This window comes from Aotus nancymaae, unplaced genomic scaffold (assembly GCF_030222135.1).
Source record: "Aotus nancymaae isolate 86718 unplaced genomic scaffold, 86718_ANA_hifiasm-v0.15.2.pri h1tg000031l, whole genome shotgun sequence".
NCBI classification, from domain to species: Eukaryota; Metazoa; Chordata; class Mammalia; order Primates; family Aotidae; genus Aotus; species Aotus nancymaae.
In genome coordinates, this window is record NW_026988444.1 from 1323967 (window position 1) to 1350979 (window position 27013).

At 47.6% G+C, this 27013-nt stretch overlaps 1 protein-coding gene and 1 non-coding gene across 9 annotated transcripts in view; both read left to right on the forward strand.

The window, feature by feature from the left end:
- AGAP1 (ArfGAP with GTPase domain, ankyrin repeat and PH domain 1) overlaps window positions 1-27013 on the forward strand; it is a 631299-nt gene that overhangs the window by 534941 nt on the left and 69345 nt on the right. For all 8 annotated transcript variants that reach the window (XM_064383377.1, XM_064383379.1, XM_064383381.1 and 5 more), the window contains 3 exons: window positions 1178-1332; window positions 5901-5991; window positions 14793-15015. In XM_064383377.1, coding sequence (XP_064239447.1) covers window positions 1178-1332; window positions 5901-5991; window positions 14793-15015 — 469 coding nt within the window. The remainder of the gene's footprint in view (window positions 1-1177; window positions 1333-5900; window positions 5992-14792; window positions 15016-27013) is intronic.
- LOC135277404 (U7 small nuclear RNA) lies at window positions 1851-1914 on the forward strand. Its single transcript, XR_010345006.1, has one exon. It is a non-coding gene; the product is annotated as a U7 small nuclear RNA (small nuclear RNA).

The following is a 27013-nucleotide window of genomic DNA, read 5'->3' on the forward strand; positions in this document are numbered from 1 at the left end:
AAGGAGTGAAGATTACTTGAGGTCTGGAGTTTGAGACCATCCTAGGGAGACACCATCTCTACAAAAAATGTAAAAATTGACCAGTTTGTGATGGTATGCACCTGTAGTCCGAGCTACTCAGCAGGCGAAGGCAGGAGGCTCCCTGGAGCCTGGAAGGTGGAGGGTGTAGTGAGCTGTGATCGCACCACTTCACTCCAGCTTGGACAACAAAGTGAACCCCTTTCTCAAAGAAAAAAAAAATTCTTAATGGTTGTCTGCAATTAGTTATGCTTTTTTGCAAGTGGTGCCTTCTCCTTTGGCAGGGACCTGGGGGCCGGAAGTGGGGATAGGAATAACAAACAAAGGCCGACGTGGATCTGTGGAGTATCTTCCATGGGCCAGGCCCCAAGTCCACAAGGGTCTGTACACTTCAGGGAACTAGCAGAAAAGCACTAGGCAGTCAGTACCCTTTCCCTTTATTTTATGGGTTAGGAACAAATGAACCTTGGAAGAGTCAAGGAACTTGCCCAAAGACTCAGATGTGGCAGATGGGGTTGCAGGGTGTGTCCCCAAGTTCCTCTCTTCCCATTCCAGCCCCAGCCCGAGTGGCTACCAAGCCTGGAGCCTGTAAGTCTTAGCTGAGATCCTCCTGAGGCACGCAGGATCCCGTGCAGTGTCCCCATCTGAAAACAGTGGGGATTCATCCCTCTCCCACTATAACAGGTCCTCTGCCGTAAAAGAACAGAAACCTTCCCGCGTTCCACTTTCCATGGAGTGTCCGTGGATCTGCGCGCGTGCTTAGATAGAAATTAACTCTGCATCCTGAGATTAACGGCCCTAACTTAATTTTCATCATCCCACAGATAAGGATGGTCAGCCATGAGTTACACAGTTATTCTCCTAAGTCACTTTGTGTGTGCACCACACAGAGATGCTGACATCACTCGTCTATTTCATCTGGCCTTGTCCCCTGAACCTTGATTGAAACCTAGCTAAGCCATGCTGGCCTTAGGAACCACATCTGGAGTATTGGGAGGTGCATGGGTTCAGATCTCCGCTGCCGTGGTCGTCCAGTGCTGTGTGCACCACCGGCCTCCGCAGGGGCAGCTGAACCCAGAGGCACTTCTATGACAGAGGGCCAGCAGGGGGCTGCTGTCTCATGGAAGCTAAACTCTTCATCCCATACTCTGTGTTTCAGAACAAGAAGAAAACTTTGAGTTTATCATTGTGTCCCTCACTGGCCAAACGTGGCACTTTGAAGCCACGACATATGAGGAGCGGGACGCCTGGGTCCAAGCCATCGAGAGCCAGATCCTGGCCAGCCTGCAGTCGTGCGAGAGCAGCAAGAACAAGGTGAGGCCCCAGGCTGCCCAAAAGCAAGGCTGCGGCTGCTCAGGGGGATGCGGCCCGGTAATGTCCCAGGTCGGATGGCAGGACCTAGCTATTCTTCATAAGCAGGAAGCTCAATAACTAAAAAGATTAAAAAGATAAGAAACTCTTTGTGTCTGTGCCATCATACATGACTGTTCCAGCCTGACCATGCTTCCCTGGCAGAATCGCCGGTGTTAAATCTTCACTCTCTCAGCCAGTCCCAGAGGGAATCTTTTAGACTCTTGTGGCTTCTGGGTCCACGTTTGTTTTTGTTTTGGACAGAATACACTCAGAAAAAGGGATACGGGCTTCAAAGATGCATGTTCTGATCTCATAAGTGCCCAGAATTCAAATCGACATCAGGTTGGAAAACCGTCTCGTTAGGAGCATAAATGAAAAGTAGATGGGTCTATATGAGCATGCAGGGAGCTTGGGAAGATAGAAGTTTCTATTATCTAAACTTATAAAGCCTGGCATATGTTTTATTCAATGATTAGAGGTGGTATTGCAGCTTTTTTAGAATTTGTCTAGCAGGTTTTCTGGTTTTCACCAGAAAATGCCACCCCAGAATTTTTCTATATTAAAAAAAATAATTAGAGGTAATTTGGGTTTTTTTTTTGGTAGTTATTTAGCTGGAAAAATAAAGATTTTCACCTGTGTTTTTTTTTTTGTTTCTTTTTTGTTTTGTTTTCTCAGAGAGCTCTCTCTGTCACCTAGGCTGGAGTACAGTGGCACAATCTCAGCTCACTGCAGCCTCCAAACTCAAGCAATCCTCCTACCTGAGGAGCCAGGACTACAGGCACGTGCCGCCATTCCTGGCTCACTGGCTTATTTATTTACATATATGTTAAGGTGGGGTTTTATCATGTTGCCCAGGCTGGTCTCAAACTCCTGGGCTCAAGCAATCAACCTGCCTCAGACACCCAGAGTGCTGGGATTACAGGCATGAGCCACTGTGCCTGGCTTCACCTGTATTCTCTAGGCTACTGCCCAGTGAAATTCCTTCTACAGAAGTCCTTTTTCCCGTCAAGGATTGCTTCAATTTCATTATTTTGATGTTTGGTTGTCTTTACCCTCTTTGCTGGGACGTTTTAGACTTTTGGAGAGCATTCTGATACTTCAAACTATGATCAACTAGAAACTCAGAGACTAACGGTGCCCACTGATGTGCAGTTTCATTTGTCACCATTTAAAGAAATTTCTGCCAGTGATTTATGTGCAGCTTTGTCACTAAAAAGAGTCTGTCTTTCAGAAAGATAGAGTGTCTTATTTTATTACCCTCTTTAACCAGGGTAAACCAGACCACAGTCATTATTATTATAATGTAATTTGCTTCCCTTTTGAAAAGATGTTTTATACCTAAGGTGGGGAGAACCACTGCCTTTCATTCCGGACACCCTGGCTTTGCCGGGTCACGTCTGCATCATCCACGTTGTGCCTCCTGAAATGAGCACAGGGTGCTTTGGGGCCGCCCCGACAGGGAGCGATAGCATGCGGCATCCTTCAAGCGTGAGCAGCTCTTTCTGAGAAGGCAGGCGCGGGACAGGATGTGTTACCCAACAGAGAGTCACATGTCCTGACTTCATGGGGGAATCAGTCTCTCACCACAGACTCTGAACCGATGCCACCTCCACCTAATTGAGGAAGCTCTGGGATGGTGGCAGCCTTTCCCTTCCACACCTTGCCAGGCTCCTCCCGACTCGCATCTCAGCCGAGGCACGCACCAGCCTTAGAATGCTGCCCTTGGCGCTCAGTAGGCGCAGGTGCTCCAGGGACCTGCTTCTCCTGGGAGGAGGACGCGTTGAGCAGCCAAAGGTGGCAGACTCACACCTGGTCATCGTGGGCATTGGCTGAACAGGTGTGAGGGTGTGAAACATGGAAATACTCTCCACAACGAGTGGCAGGAGGGCAAAAACACAGGCCCAACTGACCACCAGCTTTATAGTATTTTACCTGCCAGTGGATAATTGAGAGCTGATACAGCTGATACAGATACAGATAATTGAGAGCTGATACAGCTGGACAGACAGACAGACAAACCGACCACAGAAATGATACAGGCACATAGAGAGACAGAGGCACATCCGTGTGTGTGTGTGTGTGTGTGTGTGTGTGCACACACATGCATTCCAGATGCCAATATAAACTGTTTAAACATATTTTGAATACTTGGGCATCTAACCAAAGGGAATTAAAATTCAATAATGCATGATGCTGACTAGACAGTAGTAGTTAGTACATTATAATTTATTATGCAGCAAGTAATATATTATTTCACATCAGTCTGACATGAGACGGTTCAATTTATGAAGAATTCTTACACAAAAATCAAGCTTATTGTAACTGTCCTTTGAAATTGATTCAACTTTTGTTTTAACTGTAATATTAAATGCATATTTAATAAATAAGCCTTAAAAACTGTACATATCAGCCATACATGATGTTTCATGCCTGTACTCCCATTTCTTTGGAAGGCTAAGGTGGGAGGATCATTTGAGGCCAGAAGTTCAAGACCAGCCCGGGGAACATAGGGAGACCCCCGTCTCTACAAAAATATTTAAAATAGCAAGGTGCATGTCTCACATCTGTAGTTTCAGCTACTCAGGAGGCTGAGGCAGGGGACCACTTGAGCCCAGGAGTTGGAGGCTGCAATGAGCCATGATTGCACTACCCCCAGCCTGGGCAACAGAGCAGGGCCCTCTCTCTAGGGGGGAAAAAAGGTACATATCCAGTACATATCCTTTCACTTAGAACCCCTACTTCCAGGAACCCATTCTTAGCAAATAATCATGAATGCATACCCAGACTTAGCCATTATATGTTCTTACAGCATTGTTTGATAGAGAAAAATTGGAAGCCACTTAAATGTCCATCAAAGAGAACTTGGTAAGTCTTCACTAAGTGGAATGCTATGTAGCCGTTTAAAATGGTGATGTCAGAGACCGTGTGACGGCACTGAGCAATGAACAGATTTCGTTAGGCTGAAAGGGCAGGTTTCAATGCAGCAATATGTATTATGCTGGCTTCCTTTTTTTGAGACAGAGTTTCGCTCTTGTTGCCCAAGCTAGAGGGCAGTGGCGCAGTCTCGGCTCAATGCAACCTCCACCTCCCAGGTTCAAGCGATTCTCCTGCCTCAGCCTCTCAAGTAACTGGGATTACAGGCGCTTGTAACCACGCCCAGCTAATTTTGTATTTTTAGTAGAGCCAGGGTTTCTCCATGTTGGCCATGCTGGTCTCGAACTCCCCACCTCAGGTGATCCACCCTCCTCTGCCTCCCAGAGTGCTGGGGTTACAGGCATGAGCCACCGTGCCCAGCCTATACTGGCTTTTTAAAGTACCTGTGTGTATGTAGATGTGCTTAAACAAGCTAAAAGAACAGATATCAAATTATTAATACTGCTTAACTGTGGATGGCCATATCATTGTTTATAAAGTTTTATGTTCTTTTCCCTTCTCTGTATTTTCTGAACTTGCTGCAATGAGCATGTATGTTTTTAAATCTTTTTTTTTGTTTGAGATGGAGTCTCACTTTGTCGCCCAGGCTGGAGTACAATGGTGCAATCTCAGCTCACTGCAACCTCCACCTCCCAGGTTCAAGCGATTCTCCTGCCTCAGCCTCCCAAGTAGCTGGGACTACAGGCGTGTGCCACTGCACCCGGCTAATTTTTGTATTTTTAGTAGAGAAGGGGTTTCACCATCTTGGCCAGGCTGGTCTTGAACTCCTGACCTCGTGATCCACCCGCCTTGGCCTCCCAAAGTGCTGGGATTACAGGTGTGAGCCACCACACCCGGCCTTTAAATCCTCTTTAAAGAAGACCATAGAGCCAGGCACAGTGCTTCACACCTATAATCTCAACACTTTGGGAGGCTGAGGCAGAAGGATTGCTTGCACCCAGGAGTTCAAGGCTGCAGTGAGCTATGATTGTGCCGCTGCACCCCAGCCTCAGCAACAGAGATTCTGGCTCAAAAAATAATAAATAAGTCATCAAGTGTAAGGTTAAGAATAACAACCCCAGCTATACTCAAGTTTCTCCCTGCCCCCACCCTGGTGAGTGGCTTTGTCACTGTGGCAACTGAGAGTCTTCAGATGACAGATGCATCTCCCAGGGTGATGTTTGATATAGATAGGGTTTACTGACAAGGAGCCATGAGATAGGTCTTACAGTGCTGATGAAGACGCTGGCCTTAAAAACAGATTCTTTCTTTCTCATTCTTCATACCAAGTAGACACGTGGCTACTGCCCAGAAGGTTACCCAGTTACCTTATCCAGGTGATCGTGGTCCATGTTGATTCACAGATGATCCAGAACTTTCCCCTTTGCTCATTTCTGGCAGAGTGCATCTCAGCTGATGAGTGCTAAAATGTGATGACCCTCACGTAATTTCTCCTTCAGTTACGCTCTTTCCCAAAGACATCAGAACAGGACTGATTGGAAATTACCCTCATCCTACATTTGTTCCCAGTCTGTTTGACTTCCCCTGACGTTACCAGTGATGTACGTTTCTCTCGGGGTGCTCACACCTTGTATTTGTGTCTTCCTTCGTGCCAGTCCCGGCTGACGAGCCAGAGCGAGGCCATGGCCCTGCAATCGATCCGGAACATGCGCGGGAACTCCCACTGTGTGGACTGCGAGACCCAGAGTAAGTGTGCGCGGTAGCAGGGGCTGGCGCTCTGCAGCTGGAGACCACGTGGTCCCACTAGGCCCAGGTGGCAGGGGACTGGCATCTGCCCTGTTTGGCAGATAAGAGTTAACTGCTTTTAGGGAACTGAAATACTCTGGATTTGACCTGAACACTGTGCCTTCCATACAAGCTCACCCCTGGCTGCAGGGAGCGTTGCTGTGAGGCTTTCCTGTACCTTGGGCATCCGGTGAGCAGCAGTCACACCTGGGGTGCGCGGGATTCTGCTCCACACCCCCAGCCTGTGCCAAATCTAGGAAGCCTGGGAGTTCAAGACCAGCCTGGGCAACCCAGGGAGGCCCATCTCTACAAAAAATTAAAAATTAGCCAGGCATGGTGGCTGGCTTACTTTTTGCTTAATCAGTGATCACTTACTGATTTTTTTTTCCATAAAAATAGAATATAATTGGTTCATTCCTGCCCAGAGATTTCTGGGTATTGTTTTTTTAATTTCACAATCGTGTGTTCTGGGTTTTGCTATCATATGATGTCTTTTTTTTTGGCGGTGGTGGGGGCGTAAGTTCATTACCCACTAAAGCCTCTGAGTGAACTGATAGAAGTTGGAATTACTGCTTGGTGCCGTAGAGGAACCCGGTTTTATTTCATGCTGTCAGTCGTGTAATCCATGCTATTCTTTTCCCTTTGAAAAAGCCATTTCGTTGTTCATAGTCTTGAGGGTGGGGACTTGCTTGTCATTGTTGCAGCCCCAGCCAAGAGCACAGTATTGGAGACATTCAGGAAACTTCTTCCACTGAGATTTTTTTGTTAAGTAGTGTTGTGAAGAGAAGGAAGTCCAGTTCAAACAAGGGAAGAGGTGCTTGTACCAGGCCGGGTGCTGCCCAGGAGTGAAACGTGCACGACGTGGTGGGTCCTGCCATCCTGAAGCCTGAAACACACTGGACAAGGCACCAACCTGCTGACCACAGAGCTAAGCGCTGGGGAGAGCCATTAGGGGCACACGGCGGCCTTGCCACTCACGCAGGAGCTGCCGTGCCAGCGAGGCTCTGGGGATGGCCAGGGCTTGTACAGGGAAGGGGCTGAAGGAATCACTGCGAGCAAGGGGGCGGCTCGAGGAGAGCTTCTCTGGGTCGCTTTAGGATCTGAGGTGCTGTTTGGGCTGGAAAACTGGTAGAAGCCAATTGGAGTGTGAGTGCTAGGTGAAACTGTCCAGCTTTGTTCTTCATTTGTAAGCAGAGGGACATCATTGGAGTTTTAGAGTAGGAAGGAGATGGACCCTGAGCCGCACTTGGGGAGGTGGATCTGGCCAGACCATTCTGAATAGACTGGAATAGAGAGGCAAAGCAGGGAGCAGGCCAGCCAGGGTTGGCTCAGCCACAAAGGGAGACGGGAGCCCAGGACTGCTCCAGACAAAAGGGAAGGGAAGCGCCCTCTGAGAGTCCACTCATCGGCATAGCCGGCAGGGGAGAGATGAAGTCTGTTCTGCAGGTGAGGGAAGGGGTTCTTCTCCAGGTATGTTGAGGTACTTCTTTAAAGTATCTCCTTATGTTTGAATTTTTAAGTTTTACTTTCAACTATGTGGTGAAATGAAGTTTGAAGAGAGAAGCAGTTATTTGAAGTGTTTTTAACAAAAAGTTTGAAAACTAAGAGCTTTTTTAAAACCACAAATCTGAGCAATATGAGAGCATCCATTAAGGAAAATGTCAGTAGTTGTTTCTGCCACGTATCTGAAGGTCCCTTTAAAAGGAAAGCCCTACGGGGACCATGACACGTGGCAAATTGGAGTCACAGGTCCTTTCTGAGATGAGCTTATGCATATGAGTGCAAATGGGGGGTGCGAAAGGGAGGCCAGTGCGGGGGAGATGGGGGCCGGTTTGTTCGGAGCAGGACCACCTGAGCAGGTAGACAGGGACAGAGGGACAAAGGAGAGTTTGACAATTCAGGAGAGAGGGGAGATACCACGCATGCATTTGCTAAATGTGTGGTCTGTGTCAGGCCCGCGCCAAACCCTCGCATGCGCTGTCTTTTCTTTCCTGCAACCCTAATACTTGGGGCTCCTGTGGACCCCACTTAAAGAGGAGGAATTGAGGAAGCTGAAGGGTTAAGTCATTAGTCTGAGGTCACAGAAATAGCAAATCCCATAGCAGGATTCAGACCAAGCTCTTGGCCAGCCTGCTATGTTTTCTCAAGAACAAGGGCCTTGAGAAGATTGGAAGCGCTCAGATGAAGGGCACAAGTGGCACATTGACAAGGATTTGTTAAGTAAAATACCCAATTTTGGTGAAAGTACTGGGATAGGTACAGCGCCCACACTTCAAAAGCTTTTTAGATATGTTGTCAAAAGGAGGTGTTTATATTTCACCTCCTTTTGACAATGTATAGAAATCAAATATAAACACCTCCTTTTGACAACATATCTAAAAAGCTTTTGAAGAGTGGATGCCCTTGACTCCAGGTGTATACTCCAGGAACTAAACCGCTGGGATTGGGCAAGGCGGGCACAGAGATCTGTGTTGCCAGATGTTCATCACAGTGCTTCATATGGCAAAATATGCAAGCATCCCTAATGTTTAATAATTGAAGAGCAGTTCATGGTGATGTCTTCTCATAGCTACCTTTAAAAATCATGGAAAAAGACTTAATTGAGGCCAGGCACAGTGGCTCATCTCTGTAACCCCAGTAATTTGGGAGGCCGAGGTGGGTGGGTTACCTGAGGTCAGGAGTTCAAGACCAGCCTAGCCAACATAGTGAAACCCCATCTCTACTAAAAATACAAAAATTAGCTAGACGTGACGGTGGGTGCCATAATCTCAGCTACTTGGGAGGCTGAGGCAGGAGAATTGCTTGAACTCGGGAGGCGGAGGTTGCAGTGAGCTGAGATCACGTCATTGCACTCCAGGCTGGGCGACAGAGTGAGACTTGATCTTGAGAAAAAAAAAAAGGCTTAATTAAGATGAAGAAACTTCATAGTGTGTTGTAAAATGACAAAGGGGTACGACATTGAGTCTAGATGAACCTAAGGAATATTTAAGGTGTTTGGGGGAAAGATCCGTGAGCCTGCTCTCTGCAAGGTTAGCACCAATTGTCTCTGAATGGTAGGGTCTTTTGAGGCTTGGGGATTTGTGTGCAACGTGGAATTTGGAGTTGTGGTAACAGCTTCCTGGCCTCCAGTTCTTGCAGAGAATACCCTAGACCACCAGGAGCCCCCTGTGTCTGCACACCGAGCACATCCCAGAACACTGTTTCCAGACTGGACGCTGAGCTTCTGGAGCTTTGGGGGTGCCTGCCTCTAAAGGGATTCTCAGAGCCAGTGAATTTGGGAAACTCTTAACATCCGCCTCCCAGGAAGTTGTGGCCTTTGGACACCCGTGCTTCCGGGAATTCCTGCCCTGAAGATAGCGTTCAGCACGACCCAACCCAGCGTGTCCCAGACCCCAACGAACAGTGGGGGTTTAGGACACCTGTTGCCAGCCTTCTGCCCGGAACATGCCAAGGAGAATCCCCACCTGAGGGCCCTTGAGAATGCTAGAGCTTGGGACCCTCAGTGGCTCTCACCAACAAATCTGACCTTCATGGACAGGCCCTGAGAGGCAGCCCAGCCTTCTTTTTTTGCTTTTTTGTGAGACAGAGTCTCGCTGTGTCCCAGGCTGGAGTGCAGTGGCGCGATCTTGGCTCACTGCAACCTCCGCCTCTCGGGTTCAAGTGATTCTTTTGCCTCACCTTCCTGAGTAGCTGGGATTATAGGCACGCACCACCACGCCTGGCTAATTTTTGTATTTTTAGAAGAGACAGTCTTTCACCATGTTGGCCAGGCTGGTCTCGAACTCCTGACCTTGTGATCCACCCGCCTTGGCCTCCCAAAGTGCTGGGATTACAATTGTGAGCCACTGCGCCCAGCCCAGCAGCCCAGCCTTTCTGCTTCTTTCTGTCTACTCATCCATGTCTCCCATAAAGCCCTGGTCAGAGCTGACTGTGCGCTGGCCACCCCCCTTCCCCCGCCCTGCTGTGTGGACCTCACAGCTGCCTCTCTCTCCTGGGCCTTTCTGGTGTCTTATTTCCCTTTGTGGACTCCAGGCCTGTGCACAGGAGGGGACTGGCACCCACCACTACCACCAGATACCCCCCACAGCCTACGGCAGGAGCACATCCAGGCTTTCCTGTCTCCAGCTTGGCCCACAAGTAGAACCGTCTTCCCGCAGCTTCGGGTCTCTGTCCCACTGTTGCCTCTTGGGCTTTCCCTGACCACCAGGTTTGAAATCACACACACACACATCCCTACTCCCTGCTCTCCCGCCCTGGGGGCTTCCTAGGTCCAGTGTATCATACGGTTTTCTTAGCTCTCTGCTGGTTTGGGCAGGAGCAGGGGACGGGTTGAGATAGGGTCTTGCCCTATAGCCAGGGATGGAGTGCAGTGGGGCAATTATGGCTCACTGCAGCCTCGAACTCCCAGACTCCAGCAGTCCTCCCACCTCAGACTCCTGAGTAGCTGTGACTGCAGATGCATGCCACCACGCCCAGCCAATTTTTATAATTTTTTGTAGAGATGTAGTCTCCCTATGTTGCCCAGGCTGGTCTTAAACTCCAGACCTTGGGCAATCCTCCCTCATTGGCCTCCCAAAGTGCTGGGATTATAGACGTGAGCCACCGTGCTGGGCCAGGTTTTTCTATTACTTCCTGGTTGGTCTGTCCCCGTGGACTCTATGTCCTACATTTCTGTGGGCAGGGATTTTTCTCCGTTTTGTTCACTGCCGTATCCCCAGAAGCCAGCGTGTTAATATTGGTTGAATACGTGAAGGAACAGATGTAATTACAGCCAACACCTAACACTGTGCTTCCTATGGGGCAGTCACCGCGCTAAGTGCCTCATAGCTTTAATCCTTCCATCAGCCCCTTGAGGAGGGGAATTATTAGCCTCATCTCTCAGGAGGGGAGCTGAGGCCGGAGAGTGAGAGGCTTACAGAGGACAAAGGTGGAAAGGCTGTGCTGGCAGGGGCCACGTACACGTGTGTGAGGACCTGGAAAGCGAGCAGGGCAGGCTTGGGGCTGTGGGGCCACCACGCTAGAAAGCAGGACCTGAAGCCAGGTCGGGGGCAGCAGAGTTCCGAGGTATGAGGCCAGGCCAGGAGGCTGGGATCAGCCACAGGCCCGGATTCTCCACCCGGCGGAGACAGCAAAGCATCCCAGCTGGCTTTAAGATGTCTTCCAAGGAAATGGCAGTGATGATGCTCAGATACTAACCCTTGCTGATGAGTCATTCTACTCTGCTGGAGCAGAGGCGAGGCCCTGCCCTCAGTCAACCCCAGCCTTACCTGTCTCTAAGCAGAGTGGGGTGAGCACAGGGTCCTGGGACACTTTACCCCGGCCCCCTGCAACATTTGGGGTTTCACAGAATTCTGAGTCCAGGCACAGGAACGTGTCCCACACATGAATGTCGTCCTTCAGATCTGGACCTGGACAGCCTGGGAGCTGCTGGAGGGAGGTAGGGGCGGTGCACCAAGCTCTGAACAGGGGGCCAGCGTGAGTATTTTCTGTGTCTGCAACCACAGCAGCATGGAGGGCTGAGGGGTGGGCATTGGAACCAAATCAGAGGTTCTGGCAAGAGTTTAGGCACGTGGCTGTAGGGACCCAGATGTGAGTGGTGACAATGGGGACAGGTGTGAGAGCATTCCTCATGGCACTTGGTGTTGGACTGGATGTGGGGGCATAGGGGAACAGGAGAGGTGCTGGGTTTTGAGTGATGGTGGGACATGATCAGAGGTACTCTGTTCAGTGAAGCCCTGCCCTGGCTGCTGTGTGGAGAGGTCTGCAGGGAAGTGACAGGCAAGACCGCAGACAGGAGGCCTTTGCGCCCCAGCTGGGATGCTGGTGAGGACTCTCATGGGAACAGTAGGTTTGACAAGAAAGGGATGGACTTAAGAGAGGTTGAGAAGCTTGTGATTGGCTGTGAGAATGATGGAAGAATCAAGGTGGATCCCGGGTTCCAGCTGGAATCGCTGAGACAGGAAGGACCTGGCAGAAGAATGCACTTGCAGAGTGGACGTTGACTAGGAGATTGTCCCAACTGAAATGTGCGTGGTTGTTTTGTGTATAATAGTTCAGGAGCAGGGCTGGGCGCAGGGGCTCACACCTGTAATCCCAGGACTTTGGGAGGCTGAGGCGGGCGGATCCCGAGGTCAGGAGATCAAGGCCATCCTGGCCAATGTGGTGAAACCCCATCTCTACTAAAAATACAAAAAATTAGCTGGGCGTGGTGGCACATGCCTATTAGTCCCAGCTACCCAGGAGGCTGAGGCAGGAGAATTGCTTGAACTTGGGAGGAGGAGGCTGCAGTGAGCCGAAATCACGCCACTTCACACCAGCCTGGGAGACAGAGCGAGACTCCGTCTTAAAAAAAAAATAGTTCGGGAGCCAAGAAGAGGTATTTAGTGCTTGAGTGGTGATTGAAGCAGTGGGTTAGGTTGGCCTGAAAGAGACTACAGAGTCAGAAGAGATGACCCCACAGGAGCCCTGAGGTCAGGGAGGACAAGCTGGGAAAGAGATCATCACAACAGAGCAACTAGAAAAGTGGGAGAAAAATCCAGAGAGGTTGTTAATCAAAAAGATACCAGGAGTTAGTGCTGGCCCAGCACAGTGGTTCATTGCCTGTAATCCCAGCATTTTGGGAACCCCGGAGTTCAAGACCCTCCTGGGCAACATAGCAAGACCCCATCTCTGCAAAAAAGTTTAAAAGTTAGCCGTGCCTGGTGGTATACACCGATAGTCCCAGCTTCTTGGAAGGCGAGGCACGAGGATCACTGGAGCCCAGGAGTTTGAGGCTGCAGTGAGCAGTGATTGTGCCACTGCAAGAGACCCTGTCTCAAAAAAGAAAAAAAGTAGTAGTCAGTGTTGTGAGGAGGGGTTGGGCAGTGGCTGGCCCACAAGAAGCCAGGTGAAATGTTGGCCACAGGGGTCTTTTGGGTTTAGCTCTGGAAGGGGCTGGTGACTTTGTCTGTGCCATGTCCATGGTCAGGAGGTAGAAACCTGGTTGTCAGTGATCCAGAGGTGCAGAAGCAGAGGGGGCCAGTGGGGAGGTAGGCTGTGTGGACACAAAGGGAGAGCCACAGCGAGGAGGGGTCCACGCCATCTATGTGCCACGTCTCCACCCTCCACACCCGCAGGCCAGGGCTTCTTCCATGTGGCTATCGTTCCTATCCCCACTGCCCTCTTCCTTCCCCTGCCACCTGCTCATTGGTGCTGACTGCACTTTTCAGCATTGAGTCTGAAATTTCTCTGTTCTCTTCTGCTTGGGTTTTTCTTTTTTCTTTTTCATTTGATATATAAGTTTCCCCTTCCCAGTCAGAACCTCTGAGGTCACAGACCTCTCTTAAATTTCTTTCTTTTTTTTTTTTTTGAGAACGAGTTTTGCTTTGTTGCCTAGAATGGAGTGCAATGGCACGATCTCAGCTCACTGTAACCTCTGCCTTGAGTTCAAGTGATTCTCCTGCCTCAGCCTCCCAAGTAGCTGGGATTATAGGCACCCGCCACCATGTCTGGCTAATTTTTTGTAATTTTGTAGAGACAGGATTTCACCATGCTGGCCAGGTTGGTCTCAAACTCCTGACCTCAGGTGATCCACCCGCTTTGGCCTCCCAAAGTGCTGGGATTGCAGGTGTGAGACACTGCACCTGGCCTCTTCCTGCATGTCTTGTGGTATCTATCACCACCTTCCTGTTAAATAAAGGGGCGTATTTCTGATTTCTGATCAACTTACATAAGGCTATTGCTGGTCACTTGCCATTTATAAAACAAAGGATGTCTCCCCAGTGAGTCAAATGTGACCTGAGCTACCTGGTCTTTTGTTGACTCTTCAAGTATGCCCAGAGCAAACATTGCCTGTTCCCAGGTGAGTAAGCTGTATCCACGTACAGTGGTGAAAGCCATTGACTGTCAAGGTCAACCCTATCTCTTCCAATCAGCTGTAGAGTCTAGCATGAAGTCAACCCAGGCCTGATTTCCTGGTCTTCTGATGATGCCAGCCAGTTTCACGCAGTGAGTGATCCAGTTCTGGGGTCCCAGTGCTGCTGTCTGAACTGGTTGGTTGTCCTGCACAATCCTGGCACCAGTGCTTGGTCTAGTTTCACAGGCATCACCATTGATTCTGCGAGTCAGCACTGGTTGCGCTGCGTGAACCTAACCAAAGACCGCTGCCCACCAACTTGCCTGCAGTGCAGTTAGTAGGTAGCTAGAGTTAAATAAGATAACTGAAAACGGTCTTTCTTCACTGTCGGGTTCTTTCTCCCTCATCTTTGAAATTTGCAAGCATGCCCGTTGTGTACCTACTGTAAACTCGGATATGCCAGTGGCTGCAGAGGTGGCAGTGAGGGACTGACCAGAGTCACGGTGTCCCCCAGCTGCCCCTCAGCACCGCTCCTCCCTCCCTCTCGGCAGCAGCTGGCCACAGTGGATGCCGAGTCACACGTGTTTTTCCCACACGGGTCAGACCCCTCAAGGTGAATGCTGCTGTGACCTATGGGAAAGGGCATCTTTTTTGTCCAAACCAATGATTTCAATTATTGACTGTGTGGGAAATCCCAAGCCTTTGGCTTAAGCCAAATGTGTTCTGAAGCTGCTACCCACTGCCAGTCATTTGAGACACCTAAAACAGGCCTGGGCCCTGGCTCGGGAGCATTTTCAAGCCACGGATGTGATTCTAGGAAGAGCCTGTCGCTGTGGAGTTTGCCTGATGCGCGGCCTTGTGCTTCCAAGAACACTTGGAATGAGAGATGACGTCTGGTTGCATTTAGCATTCTCTTCCTCTTCCCCAGATCCTAACTGGGCCAGCTTGAACTTGGGAGCCCTCATGTGCATCGAGTGCTCAGGGATCCACCGGAATCTTGGCACCCACCTTTCCCGAGTGCGATCTCTGGACCTGGATGACTGGCCAGTCGAGCTCATCAAGGTGATGTCGTCCATCGGGAACGAGCTAGCCAACAGCGTCTGGGAAGAGAGCAGCCAGGGGCGGACGAAACCCTCCGTAGACTCCACAAGGTAGGAAGTGCGGAAGACGCGTGGCTCCAGACACGTGTGCCAACAGTTAGGCAACTGGAAGTGATCGTCATGACAGCCACAGCTGGGATGACCCTGACAGCCTGTAGGAATTTCCATTCATCCGGCACAGGAATGTCTGTGTTTCAAATTGGTCTTAAGCAGATGTGGATAATTCACACCCCTTAATTTTTTATGTTGGTTTTTGGGCCTTGGAGACTTCTCTTCCCCTCTTAGAAATGTATTAAGCTTCTAACCTTATGAATATATTGATTTAATTAATACATTTCTAATAGGCATAAGCTGTGCTATTAACACTAATTATAAATGTTTGCTTCTTTAATTTTGTTATTCTTTTATCTTTGATAAGCATCTGCTGTGTCAATCCCCCCCGCCCCACATATACACACAAGTTATTTTTATGTTAACAAAATATAGTTTATTTTCTAAAATATATTTCTAACATATATAATCAACCAAGTTCAGCATAATGTATGGTATAACTCCTCATTAATGTTAATTGTTACCCAGTGTAAAAAACGCATTTATTTTGAGGCCATTTAGTTTCTCATTTTTCATTTACAGCTATTATAAACCGTTTTTGAGTACACATACATATTTAATGTTCCTAAGAGGTGATAAAATGGCGTGTCTTCTGAGAAGGCGTATGGCATAGAGGCAGACTAGAGCATATCATCTCCGTAATGCCTGAAGCAAGTGGCTTCCAGTGTCGCTCAGGTGCTGTGCGTTTCCCCCTCGTAGGAGGACGGGGTTTGAGGTTCGCCTTCACTGTATGAAGGGAGAGGAGAGGTCTCCCCTTGCTGGTACTTTTGAGGTTCCTCTGATTTGTTTTGCTGCTGATCAGATAAAATGAAAGTTCGAGTGGTAATCTGTGGTTCAGCCACAGAAACCGGCTTCTACGCTGAGCAGTCATAACGTGAGAAGGGCTGGTGGACTTCAATTCGTTAGCACTGAAAAATGAATTTGTGGTGCCACCTTTGGCTCACTGGAGAGAATGAAGCTGGTGTGTTATTCATCTTGCTCTGTGTATTTGGGATTTGGGGTAGTGTAGGGGACAGAAAAGGCTCAAAGAAGGTATTTGTTTAAAACTGCATGGTTTTGATACAGGAGCGCTTTGTGAGTTACAGTGTAAGCATGCTTAAGTTTCTTACAAACTGAAGAAATTATGCACTTTAAAAATTATTTTTCGGCCGGGCGCGGTGGCTCAAGCCTGTAATCCCAGCACTTTGGGAGGCCGAGGCGGGTGGATCACGAGGTCAAGAGATCGAGACCATCCTGGTCAACATGGTGAAACCCCGTCTCTACTAATACAAAAAATTAGCTGGGCACGGTGGCGCGTGCCTGTAATCCCAGCTACTCAGGAGGCTGAGGCAGGAGAATTGCCTGAACCCAGGAGGCGGAGGTTGCAGTGAGCCGAGATTGCGCCATTGCACTCCAGCCTGGGTATCAAGAGCGAAACTCCGTCTCAAAAAAAAAAAAAAAAAAAAAAAAAAAAAAAATTATTTTTCTCGATTTTTTTAACCCTACCATAGAAATCAGCTGGGTCGTCAACTATGAACATACTTAAAAGATTAATTCATGTTTTAATATCTGGTTTTTTTCATAGATAGAACATTGGAGGACAGTTGGGTCTGAAAATGAAAAGTGATTGGAAATTAGGTTGAGTTTAATGTATGAATGCGAAAACATTGAAATAAGCTGGAAAAAACTAACTGTATGCACTTACTGTTTATAGGTAGAAGCAGCACATTATTTTTAATATCATGAATTATTAGAAAAGTTTATGCATCCATTAAAATTTAGAAACTAGAATTATTAGAAACAAAGATATAGGATCATTTTTAACTGAAAAATATGACTTCATCTTCATTTGTACATGAACTGCGTGTGCATAGGTATTTTATAGTTCTCATTTGCGCCCCTGAATTAAGTTCTTGAGTGTACAGCTCAGTCTTCTTTTCCCAGTGTTATATGCATCCTATCGTTATATTTTAGAGACAATTTCAGAGACTTGCTTTCTCACAAGCACAGTGGTGGCAGTTAAGTCCCATGTTTTCTTTGGTCACACTGGCTTTCCTAAAGAGAAGTGCCAGGTTGTAATTCCTCTCCAAGACTGTGGTGTTGGCGATGCGGCTCCGTGCTGTGGCTAAGGGCAACTCTGGAATGTCTAAATGCCCTTTGCACCTAAGAAGATAAACACATATGAAAACTGAATGTTTCTTTGTGCCTGTAGTAATTTTCCTGGGGAGTTTTGTTTTCAGTGAAAATCCTCAAATAATCATTGAACACTTTCTCATAGAAAAGAGACCGTCAGTGATGACTGCAGCTCGCCAGAGATTGGTGAACGTTCTCGGGTCCCCTGAGGATGCTGCGGCTTGGGAGGGTGCTGGCAGTAGGTGCGATTTGGGAAGTGTCACTGCAAAAATGGCATCTGAGCTGGACTCTGAAACGGGGTGATTCCCAGGGCCAGGGCCAGGGGCCAGGGGCCAGGGGCCAGGTGGGAAGCAGGCTGGAGGGTGGGAGCGTCCTCGACTGATGCAGACTCCACACGGCCCTGGGGAGGTGTGCATATTGGCGAGTCTATCACCTTGGGACAGGAACCTCCCATGAATGAGGAGGAGTGGGGATGGGGGAGGCCTAAAGAGCAGAAGCAGGGATGGTCTCTGAGCCAGGGCTGGCACCTTAAAAGCAACTCTGGGGGCAGAGGAGAGGGAAGGGGTTTGTCTGTTCATGGGTTCTGTGTGTCCCACCTGTTCCCAAGAGGACTAAAGGCAGCTGGCTGGCAAGGTCTCTGTCCCTTCCAGCTGGAAGGCCAAGGCCCTGATGGCCACGCATAAAGCCTTAGCTACAGTGTCCAAAGCAAAACACAACCAGCCCAATAGCAGAGTAGAAATGTAGACACCCGCCACCTTCACCTCCTGCACTTCCCCTCAACTGAAATGGAAAACTGAATGTCAGGGCGGGAATCTCCGCACACAGTTCTGTCCATGACGTGGGAGGATGCTGCCTTTCCAAGCCACCCCTGCTCCCCCTGCCCCACTCCACTCCTCCTGGTCTCTGCAGAACCTACGATTGTTCATAGAAACAGTTGGAAGGTTATTTTAATGTGGCCCTGAGATCATACCAAAAAGAAATATTTTAATAAATTTTTATCTCTGTCGAAGGAAAAGCCAAGTGCAATATATTCGGCGTAATTCTTTGAAAAAGGGCCCATCTGTTTTCCCGAGGAGCTCTGGTCCATTCCATCTTGTTCAGAAGATTCATTCTGACAGTGGAATATAATTAGAAATGCGCCGTTCCGCCTGCCCCCACCCCCAAACACACACACACAGACACAGACACACACACACATACACACACACACACACACACAGAGAGATTCAAGACCATGGGGGAAGTAGAACACAGCAGATCTTCCTCCAGAGAAACCCCGGCACACTGGAGTCACCTAGACGTGCGGCCAGTTAGGACAGCAGGCGCCCTGGACAGCCGGCCTCTTCCATGTCCCTGCACCCCTGATTAGGGCAGCTTCGGACAGCTTCTAATTGGTTCCAGTGAATCTCTGCCGCCCTGAGAACTGCCGTTCAAACTTGAGCAGCATCGTGATCAATCGAAGCTGACGGCGGCTGAATCAGTATTGACTTCCCATTCCTAAACAGGGGAATCATTAGTCAAGAAAAGCATCTTTTAATTACTCCCAGGAAGAAAAAAAAAATCTTTTTGGATGGATTCTGCAACAACTGCCATTTTTTCCCAGTGCATTCGATATTAAATTTATTGTCGCAGGAGGGGAGAGGACGCCCTTCGTCTCCCTCTGTAATGGGGGTTTAATTTGGAGAAAGAAGCGTGTTAGAGAACAGATCAATGCCACAACAATTAACTACATCTGGGGTAGAATCAGAATTCCCCTCTCTAATTGCTATTGATGCCATTTAAGCACACACTTAAAATATTGATTTTAAGTGGGGATGCTGAAGTGGTCAAGTGGTCACAGTGGACCAAACTGACTAGGTTTTAGGGGTTTCAGAAGGGAGCAGTCAGCTGTTGGTAGGACAGGACTTCGTGACACCCGGTTTGTGTGTCTGTGCGGTGCCATAACATAGCGTGTTGTAGGGCACTGAGCAGCTGGGCCAGGGTCCACCAGGCAGGCAGGGCTCTGGGTTCCACTGTTAGGGGCACATGGTGTTGCTATAGGGAGAAGTTGCCAAGCTCATTGGTGACCCTTTCAAAGGCAAGAGTAATAAGCTCAGAGGTGATGTTAAAACAGTCGAGTGAATGTCTCCTGAATGAATGAATGATTGAGTGAGTGCGTGAGTGAAAGCAGGGACTCATCACGGAACACATGTCAGGTGCTCTTTTTACTTCGGGGCCTTGGAACTCCTCATGTGTTCACGAGTGAAACTGGGGCTTTGACGTTTGCTGCACCAGCAAAGCCATCTCGGTGAACCCGTCCGCATGCCCTCTCTCCCTCGCTGCTGCACAGTGGTGTTCCCAGGGCTGCAAGGCAGCGCCCTGGCCCGTTGTTCTTCTTTATTGCTGTCCCCGTGGCACTTAGAACATTTGGGATTGGCTGCAGTGCAAGTGATTTCCTGGCAGGACGGAGCAGACCCCTCTGGTGCCGCGTTCCCCTTGGCAGAAGCCGTGCTCTGCGTGGCACTGTGTCTTCATCTTTGTGTCCAGGTGTCAAGGCATTTGGCCCCCAAGGCCCAGCAGGGACTCGCCGCTATTTGCATTTCAGTGCTGGTAGCCTGTTTACATGGTGGCCTGGGAGCCTGCTGATTTGGGCCAGGAAATCAAAGGAACCTGGAAGTGGAGAACAGTGTTTTCAATTCCGTTGAAATACCTCTTGAGAGAAGCGCTGAGCGCAGCTGAAGTCACCCATCACCTCTTTGATGCCACTCGGAAGGGAACCGAGTTTGCTGATTTAGTATGCACTCTTCCCTTTCCTACCATCCTTTTCCTTTTTCTTCTCCCCATTGCTTGTAAGTTCACCTCCGTGCCTAAACTCCCTTCTTGTCTTTAACCTATAAAAAGATGTCGCCTTCGATAGGAAGATTTTGGGCCCGACATCAGAAATCCGCGTGGGAGAGACTGGCCGCACACTTCCAGATGGAACAAGTCTGCCCAGTGATGTGAGTTCCGTCTCTTTTTGATTCCGGAACTCCACTTTCATCTTATTTATGCACATGGAGATATTGATAAAGGGGAAATGTATCCAAACTGAAAATAATTGGATCCCTACAGCTAGCTCTGAGATATTAAAAGCAGCACCACTTGGCTGTGTCTTTGTCTTGTTAGGTTTGATCATAAGATCACAATATAGTAATCTCGGGCTCAAATTTCTGGCATAAAGATGCACTGTTCCAAATGTGGCCTCGGGGAGCACGACTGCGCACACAGCCCCAGGATTGTCTCATCTTATTATTTTTCAACAGTTCTTGGCCTGCTGAGGTCAATGTTTTGTCTCTTTTGAGTGTTCCTCTATGCTTGACACCTTTTCCTATTTTCTTTCTTTAAAAAAATAAAAAATGGGGAGGGGGGAAAAGGAGAAACAAAAATAAAAAAAGGACTTTGCCGCGATGACCAGAGTCCATCTGCAGTTGGGTGGCATCTGCTCCCCACATGTCACTTCCCTCATTAACAAGCAATTGAATTAATTAAATGCTACTCAGAACACGCATAACAAGCTACCGGCAGTGTCCAAATTAGCACTGATAATCAAGGATGATTTCCTTTATTATCCTGCTAAGTGGTGTGCAGACTCTGATCTCCCTGTCTGCCCTCATCTATTTACATACCCCCAGCTCCTGCCTTTGGAAGCGGAGGTTATCTTACCTAGTTAATTTGCCACGATCACCGAGCATGGCGGATTGATGCCCTGCCCCTGCCGCCACTGCCGAGCCCAGACCCCCCTCCCCGCCTGCCCTCCCCCAGCCCCAGCCTTTGTATCTCAAGCTCACTGATAAATTAAAGGCCACCCCTGTGGTCTCTCAAGTGAGTAATAGAGGCAGAAATTTCATTTTGCAACTGGCTGATTTAATGATCCAAAGGGTAATTAATGGCCTGATTATCTTAATGTTAAATATGTCCGGCAGCAATTACTGTGACCTCCCGCTTGTCAAGGTCCGGGCTGTGCTCTTCTTTCAATTAAGTTCTCTGGGGCTTAATGGTATGAATAAACTCCTCTGATTCTATCATCCCGGACGCAGAGGGTTCAGGGAGCTGGGGGCTCGTTTGGAGTTTTAATCAGCCTGTCTTCTACTCCGGCGATCAGAGTTAACAATTACAGCAAGGACAGTTTAACTTTCTTCTTCCCCGTATAGACCCCCCCACACGAACACACATGCCCACTTTTGCGTGTGGTTTTCTGTGCCTTGTTTTCCTGCATTTCTTTCAGTGCTCTGAGGGAGAATTCTGTTTGTGGAGGAAGCCGCTGTGCTCTGTGAGGCTCGTCTCTTCCAATATAAATTATCATGTGAACGCTGTGGTTTTTCTATTTGACAGGCTTAATTAATTGGCAGGAGCCCCCGAAAATGACAGTGCCACTAATTGCAACTCAAAGTGAATTTCTGTCACTGCGGCGTGCCTGTCAGCGGGCATGCCCTGGCCCCAGCCGCAGAGCGGGTCCACCCTCCCGGTTTCCCTGTCCAGGCGGGGACTGTCCCCTGCTCAAGCCGCAACAGTGGCAGACTCCTGCGAGGAGCCGTGGGTTTGCAGGCACGCTGTCTGCTCGCTGGCGTGACATTTACTACCAATAAAGTTTATACATCCTCGGCTCTGCAAACGCAACAGCTGCTCAGGGACCTCGGCCTTTACTTAAGATATTTTAGCAACTTCTCTTAGCAAGCCAACTTGGAATCAGACTGAGAGAACCATAACTCACTTAGCCACCCTTCATGACTGGATGGTCCTCATTAGCACACTGCTAAATATGCTTCAGTTTACTAGAGCTCTGGGCCTGGATCAGAAATATTCTGCTATAAATATTAAGCCAATTAGGAAAATGTACAAATGAGAAGTACGTTAACAGTGCCTTTAAAATAATACCTATAGATTACAGTTGACAACAGATACAGCAGTGCATCTAGTGAGCCTCCGCTAGGGAGCTTGGAGGGAATGCGTGCCAGCTCTCCATGAAGACTGGCTCTAATTATAAGAAAGGTGATTCTAAGAAGATTCTCCATGAGGTTAAGTATAATGGGTTCTGCTTTTTAAAGGATAACTAGACTTACATTTGCCTTTGAACCAGGTGCTCTTCGTCTCTTATGCTGCCTGCCACACACGAACCCCAGTTATTTGTTTGATCCTGCAAGAAACCAGTGTGTGCTGGGAGCCGGCTTTGCTACCACAGAGCTGTCTTGGGTTGAAAATCCGTATCATTTACGTTCTGAAATGTGGCCATCGTGACAATTAAGGAGTTTCTGATTCTGAAGAATTTTTACTACCACTGGCAGACGAGAATGCAAGTCATCAGCAGGCAGCAACTGGCTCCTGGTTGCCCTGGCCACGTTCAAGCCCATGTCTACTTGTGGGAGTATATGAAGGAATGGAATGGGAAGATTAACCTTTTTAGACTTGAATTATCTAACATGGGCCAATAAATACGGCCTCGATTTTGATTCCTCCAGCAGTCGAGCATTTTCCAGAGGGCCCTGTCTTTCAGTGGTGTTTTGGTTATTTTGTACCAGAGACTTTCTGTCTTCTAGGGAACTTTTTCTTCTTCTTTGTAAAGAAGAGGAGGGAGACACAGACACACCCGGAGCGCACAGTGCCCTGTGTGCTTGGATTATCCCCATTCTCAGGCATGTGCCAGGGTCACATAGGAGTGCCAGACAGACTGCAGGCACCAGGATCTGACTCCAGATGGCGCTCTGCAGTCCTGCTGCTACTCCTGGTCCTTTGCTGCCAAATCCTGCGTCAATCATGGCATCAAGAGAACCGACGTGTTTAGCAGCATCGCTTCCCACGCCCCCCTGGTCAGTTTCTATCTCAGTAGCCATCATGTGTCAAACTTATTAAATAAGTAGTGCAAACTTATTATGTATAATAATGTAACTACAGTGTCTTCCCATGTACACTAGCTTCACTTATGGTAACATAAGTAATCATAAAGCTTCTTCCCTTTTAGTTTACTTTCATGCAGCAAACCCAACTTTTTTTTTTTTTTTGATATGGAGTCTCGCTCTGTCCCCCAGGCTGGAGTGCAGTGGCGCAATCTCGTCTCACTACAACCTCCTCCTCCCATGTTCAAGAGATTCTCCTACCTTAGCCTCCCACGTAGCTGGGATTACAGGCACATGCCACCATACCCAGCTAATTTTTGTATTTTTAGTAGAGATGGGGTTTCAGCATGTTGGCCAAGCTTGTCTGAAACTCCTGACTGCAGGTGATCCACCCACCTCAGCCTCCCGAAGTGCTGGGATTACAGGCATGAGCCACTGTGCCCGGCCCAGACCCAACCTTTTGAGTCACACAGGCATGATTCTAAAGTGTTAATTCTGTTTTGTCAGTGCCAATCCTAAGAGCTTCCACAGAAAACAGCACTGAGAACTGTAAAATACTGAGATCCACCAACACAGGTGCAGGGTTGGAGCCCCTGTGTTTCACATAACCACATCCTGCCCTCCCCAAGTCTCCCCTGCTCATGTCCCTGACCCCGCACTGCCTATTGGGAATGTGAAGCCTGTATGGCGGAGCGCTCACAATCATATCTGTTACTTGCATGGTGAAATATGGAACCATATCTCAGGCCATAGAGTTCCTGGTTCTGGTTTCATGGCCAGCATCTTCTGCCCTTTTAAATTTAAAAACAGGATAATTTCTTATTTCTAAGAAGAGACTAGTCATTTTTCCAAACCCACTTAATTATGTAGAGTTAGTGCTAAAAGAAAATAATACTATGAAGTTTCCTGGGATCCCTTTTTATCTGGAAGACACAATCAGCCTTGAGGCCTGGATCATGCATACTGGCAGTGAGAGGGGCAGATGGTCCACACCCTCCCCAGGGGTTGTGGAGGGCCTCCTGGTATAGAAGATGTGGTCCATGTTTATTTTGCTTTGTATCTATATGATGGTTTATTGCAGCATCAGCATCACATGGAAAGGTATATTCTTGAGCCCCACCCAAGCCTACCCAAACAGCATCCCTAGGGTAAGTTCCAGTGGTGTGTTTTAACTGTCTAGGTAATTCTTATGCACATTAAAGTTTAAGACACTCTTGTCTGCACTAAATAGTAAAAATAAAAATCCACAGTCTCGCCTGTGAACTCACTGTCTTAGTCCAAGTCCCTGGACTTCATTCCTCACTTCTTGAGACCCAGGTCTTCTGTTTTCTTCCTTTACCAGACTCTTGTCTGGCCTAGCATATCCAGTATATCCCAGCAGATGCTGTAGCCAGAGAACGTCTATAGGAGGATTATTACAGTCTGTGATCAAGTGTCATTGAATGTGAGGAAGGCAAGGTTGGTTCAACACAAAAAAAATCAATCATTGTAATACACCACATTAATAGAATAAAGAGGAAAAAAAATCTTTTCAAGGGATGAAGAAAATACATTTGACAAAACCCAATGCCCTTTCTTGGTAACAAACACTCAGCAAACTAGGAATAAAAGGAAATTTGTTGAGCCTGATAAAGGACACCTCTACAAACCCCACAGCTAACATTGTACTTTATGGTGAAATACTGCAGACTTTTCCCCCAAGATCACGAATAAGACAAGAGTGTCACCAGATGTGTTCAGCATTATACTTGAGGTTCAAGCCAGGGGATTAAGCAAGAAGAAGAAACCAAAGTATCCAGATTCAAAAAGAAGAAGTGAAACTAACTGCATTTGTAGATGACATGATCTTTTATGTAGAAAATCCTAAGAAACCCACAAGAAACAAGCAAGATTGAAGGATACAAGATCAATATGCAAAACTCTTAGCTGGCCATGGTGGCACAGGCCTATAGTCCCAGCTACTCAGGAGGCTCAGGCAGGAGGATTGCTTGAGCCCAGGATTTCAAGGCTGCAGTGGGCCACAGTTGCATCACCACTTTCCAGCCTAGGTAACAGAGCAAAACTCTGACTCTTAAAAAATCAAGAAGGCCGGGTACAATGGCTTATGCTGTAAATCCCAATGTTTTGGGAGGCTGAGGCTGGAGTATTATTTGAAGCCAGGAGTTCAAGACCAGCCTGGGCAACATAACAAGACCTTATCTCAAAAAAAAAAATTTAATTCTGTTGTATTTTTATACACTAGCAATGAACAATCAAAATAAAAAGAAAATTCCATTTACAAATAGCATCAAAAAGAGTAATGTACTTAGGAGTAAATTACCTGTACACTGAAAACTGCAAATCATCACTGAAATAAATTAAAGACCTAAATAAATGAAAAGACATCATGTTCATCGATTGGAATACTTACTGCTAAGATGGCAGCACTTCTTCAAATCAGTGTACGGATTCATCAAAATCACTTTCAGAATCTCAGCTGCCTGGGTTTTTTTTTTTCCCAAAAATTTAGCAAGCTTATCCTGAAGTTCACATGATACAGTAAGAGACCGTCAAATATCAAAACAATCTTGAAAAAAGAATTAAAAAGTTGGAGATCTCAAACTTTCTGATTTCAGAGCTTACTACAAAACCATGGTGATCCAAGACTGTGTGATACTGGTGTACGAACTGACATACATCGATGAAGTAAAATTGAGAGCCCAGAAGTAAGCCCTTTCATCAGTAGTCAGTTGATTTCCAGAAAAGATGCCAAGACATCTTCCTCATCAATGGATAAGGAATAGTCTTTTTTAGCAAGTGGTGCTGGGACAACTGGATATTCACATGCAAAAGAATGAAATTAGACTCTTATCTATGCTATATATAAAAATTAACTCCAACGCCTGTAATCCTAGCACTTTGGGAGGCTGAGGCGGGTGGACACTTGAGGTCAGCAGTTCAAGACCAGAAACTCCATCTCTACTAAAAATACAAAAATTAGCCAGGCATGGTGGCACGCACCTGTAATCCCAGCTACTTGGGAGGCTGAGGCAGGAGAATCACTTGAACCCAAGAGTTGGAGGTTGCAGTGAGCCAAGATTGCACCGCTGCCCTCCAGTCTGGGTGACAGAGTAAGACTTCATCTCAAAACACACACACACACACAAAATTAAATCCAAATTGATCAAAGACCTCAGTGTAAAAACTGAAACTAAAACTTTTAGAAGAAAATAGGGAATAAATCTTTGTGACTTTGGATTAGGCAGTGGTTTCTTAGCTATGATTCCTAAAAGACAAGCAATAAAAGAAAAAATAGGTAAATTGAATATCCTCCAAATTAAAAATTTTAGTGCTTCAAAGGGCAGTGTCAAAAAAGTAAAAATGCACAGAATGGGTGAAAGCATTTGAAAATTAAATATCTAATAGGGTATCCAGAATATATAAAGAACGGTTATAGCTGGGCATGGTGGCCCATGCCTGTAGTCCTAGCACTTTGGGAGGCCAAGGCAGGAGGATCACTGGAGCCCAGTAGTTTGACCAGCCTGGACGATGTAGGGATACCCCATCTCTACAACAAATAAAAAACATTAGTCAGGCATGGTGACATGCACCTGTGGTCACAGATAAGCTACTTCGGAGGATTGCTTAAGCGGTCAAGGCTGCAGTGAGCCATGATTGCACCACTGCACTCCAGCCTGGGCCACAGAGTGAGACCTTATCTCAAAAAAATAAAAATTAGAAAGAAAAAAAAAAAACACAACTCAACAATAGAAGATAGCTAATCCAATTTAAACATGGACAAAGAGTTGGGCATGGAGGCTTATGCCCATAAACCCAGCATGTGGGGAGGCTGAGGCGGGAGGATCACTTGAGGCCAGCAGCTCAAGACCTACCTGATGAACATTTTTTGTAGAGGTGGGGCAGGTCTCACCTCTACAAAAAAAATTTTAAAATTAGCTGGGCACAGTGGGGCACACCTGTAGTCCCAGCTGCCTGGA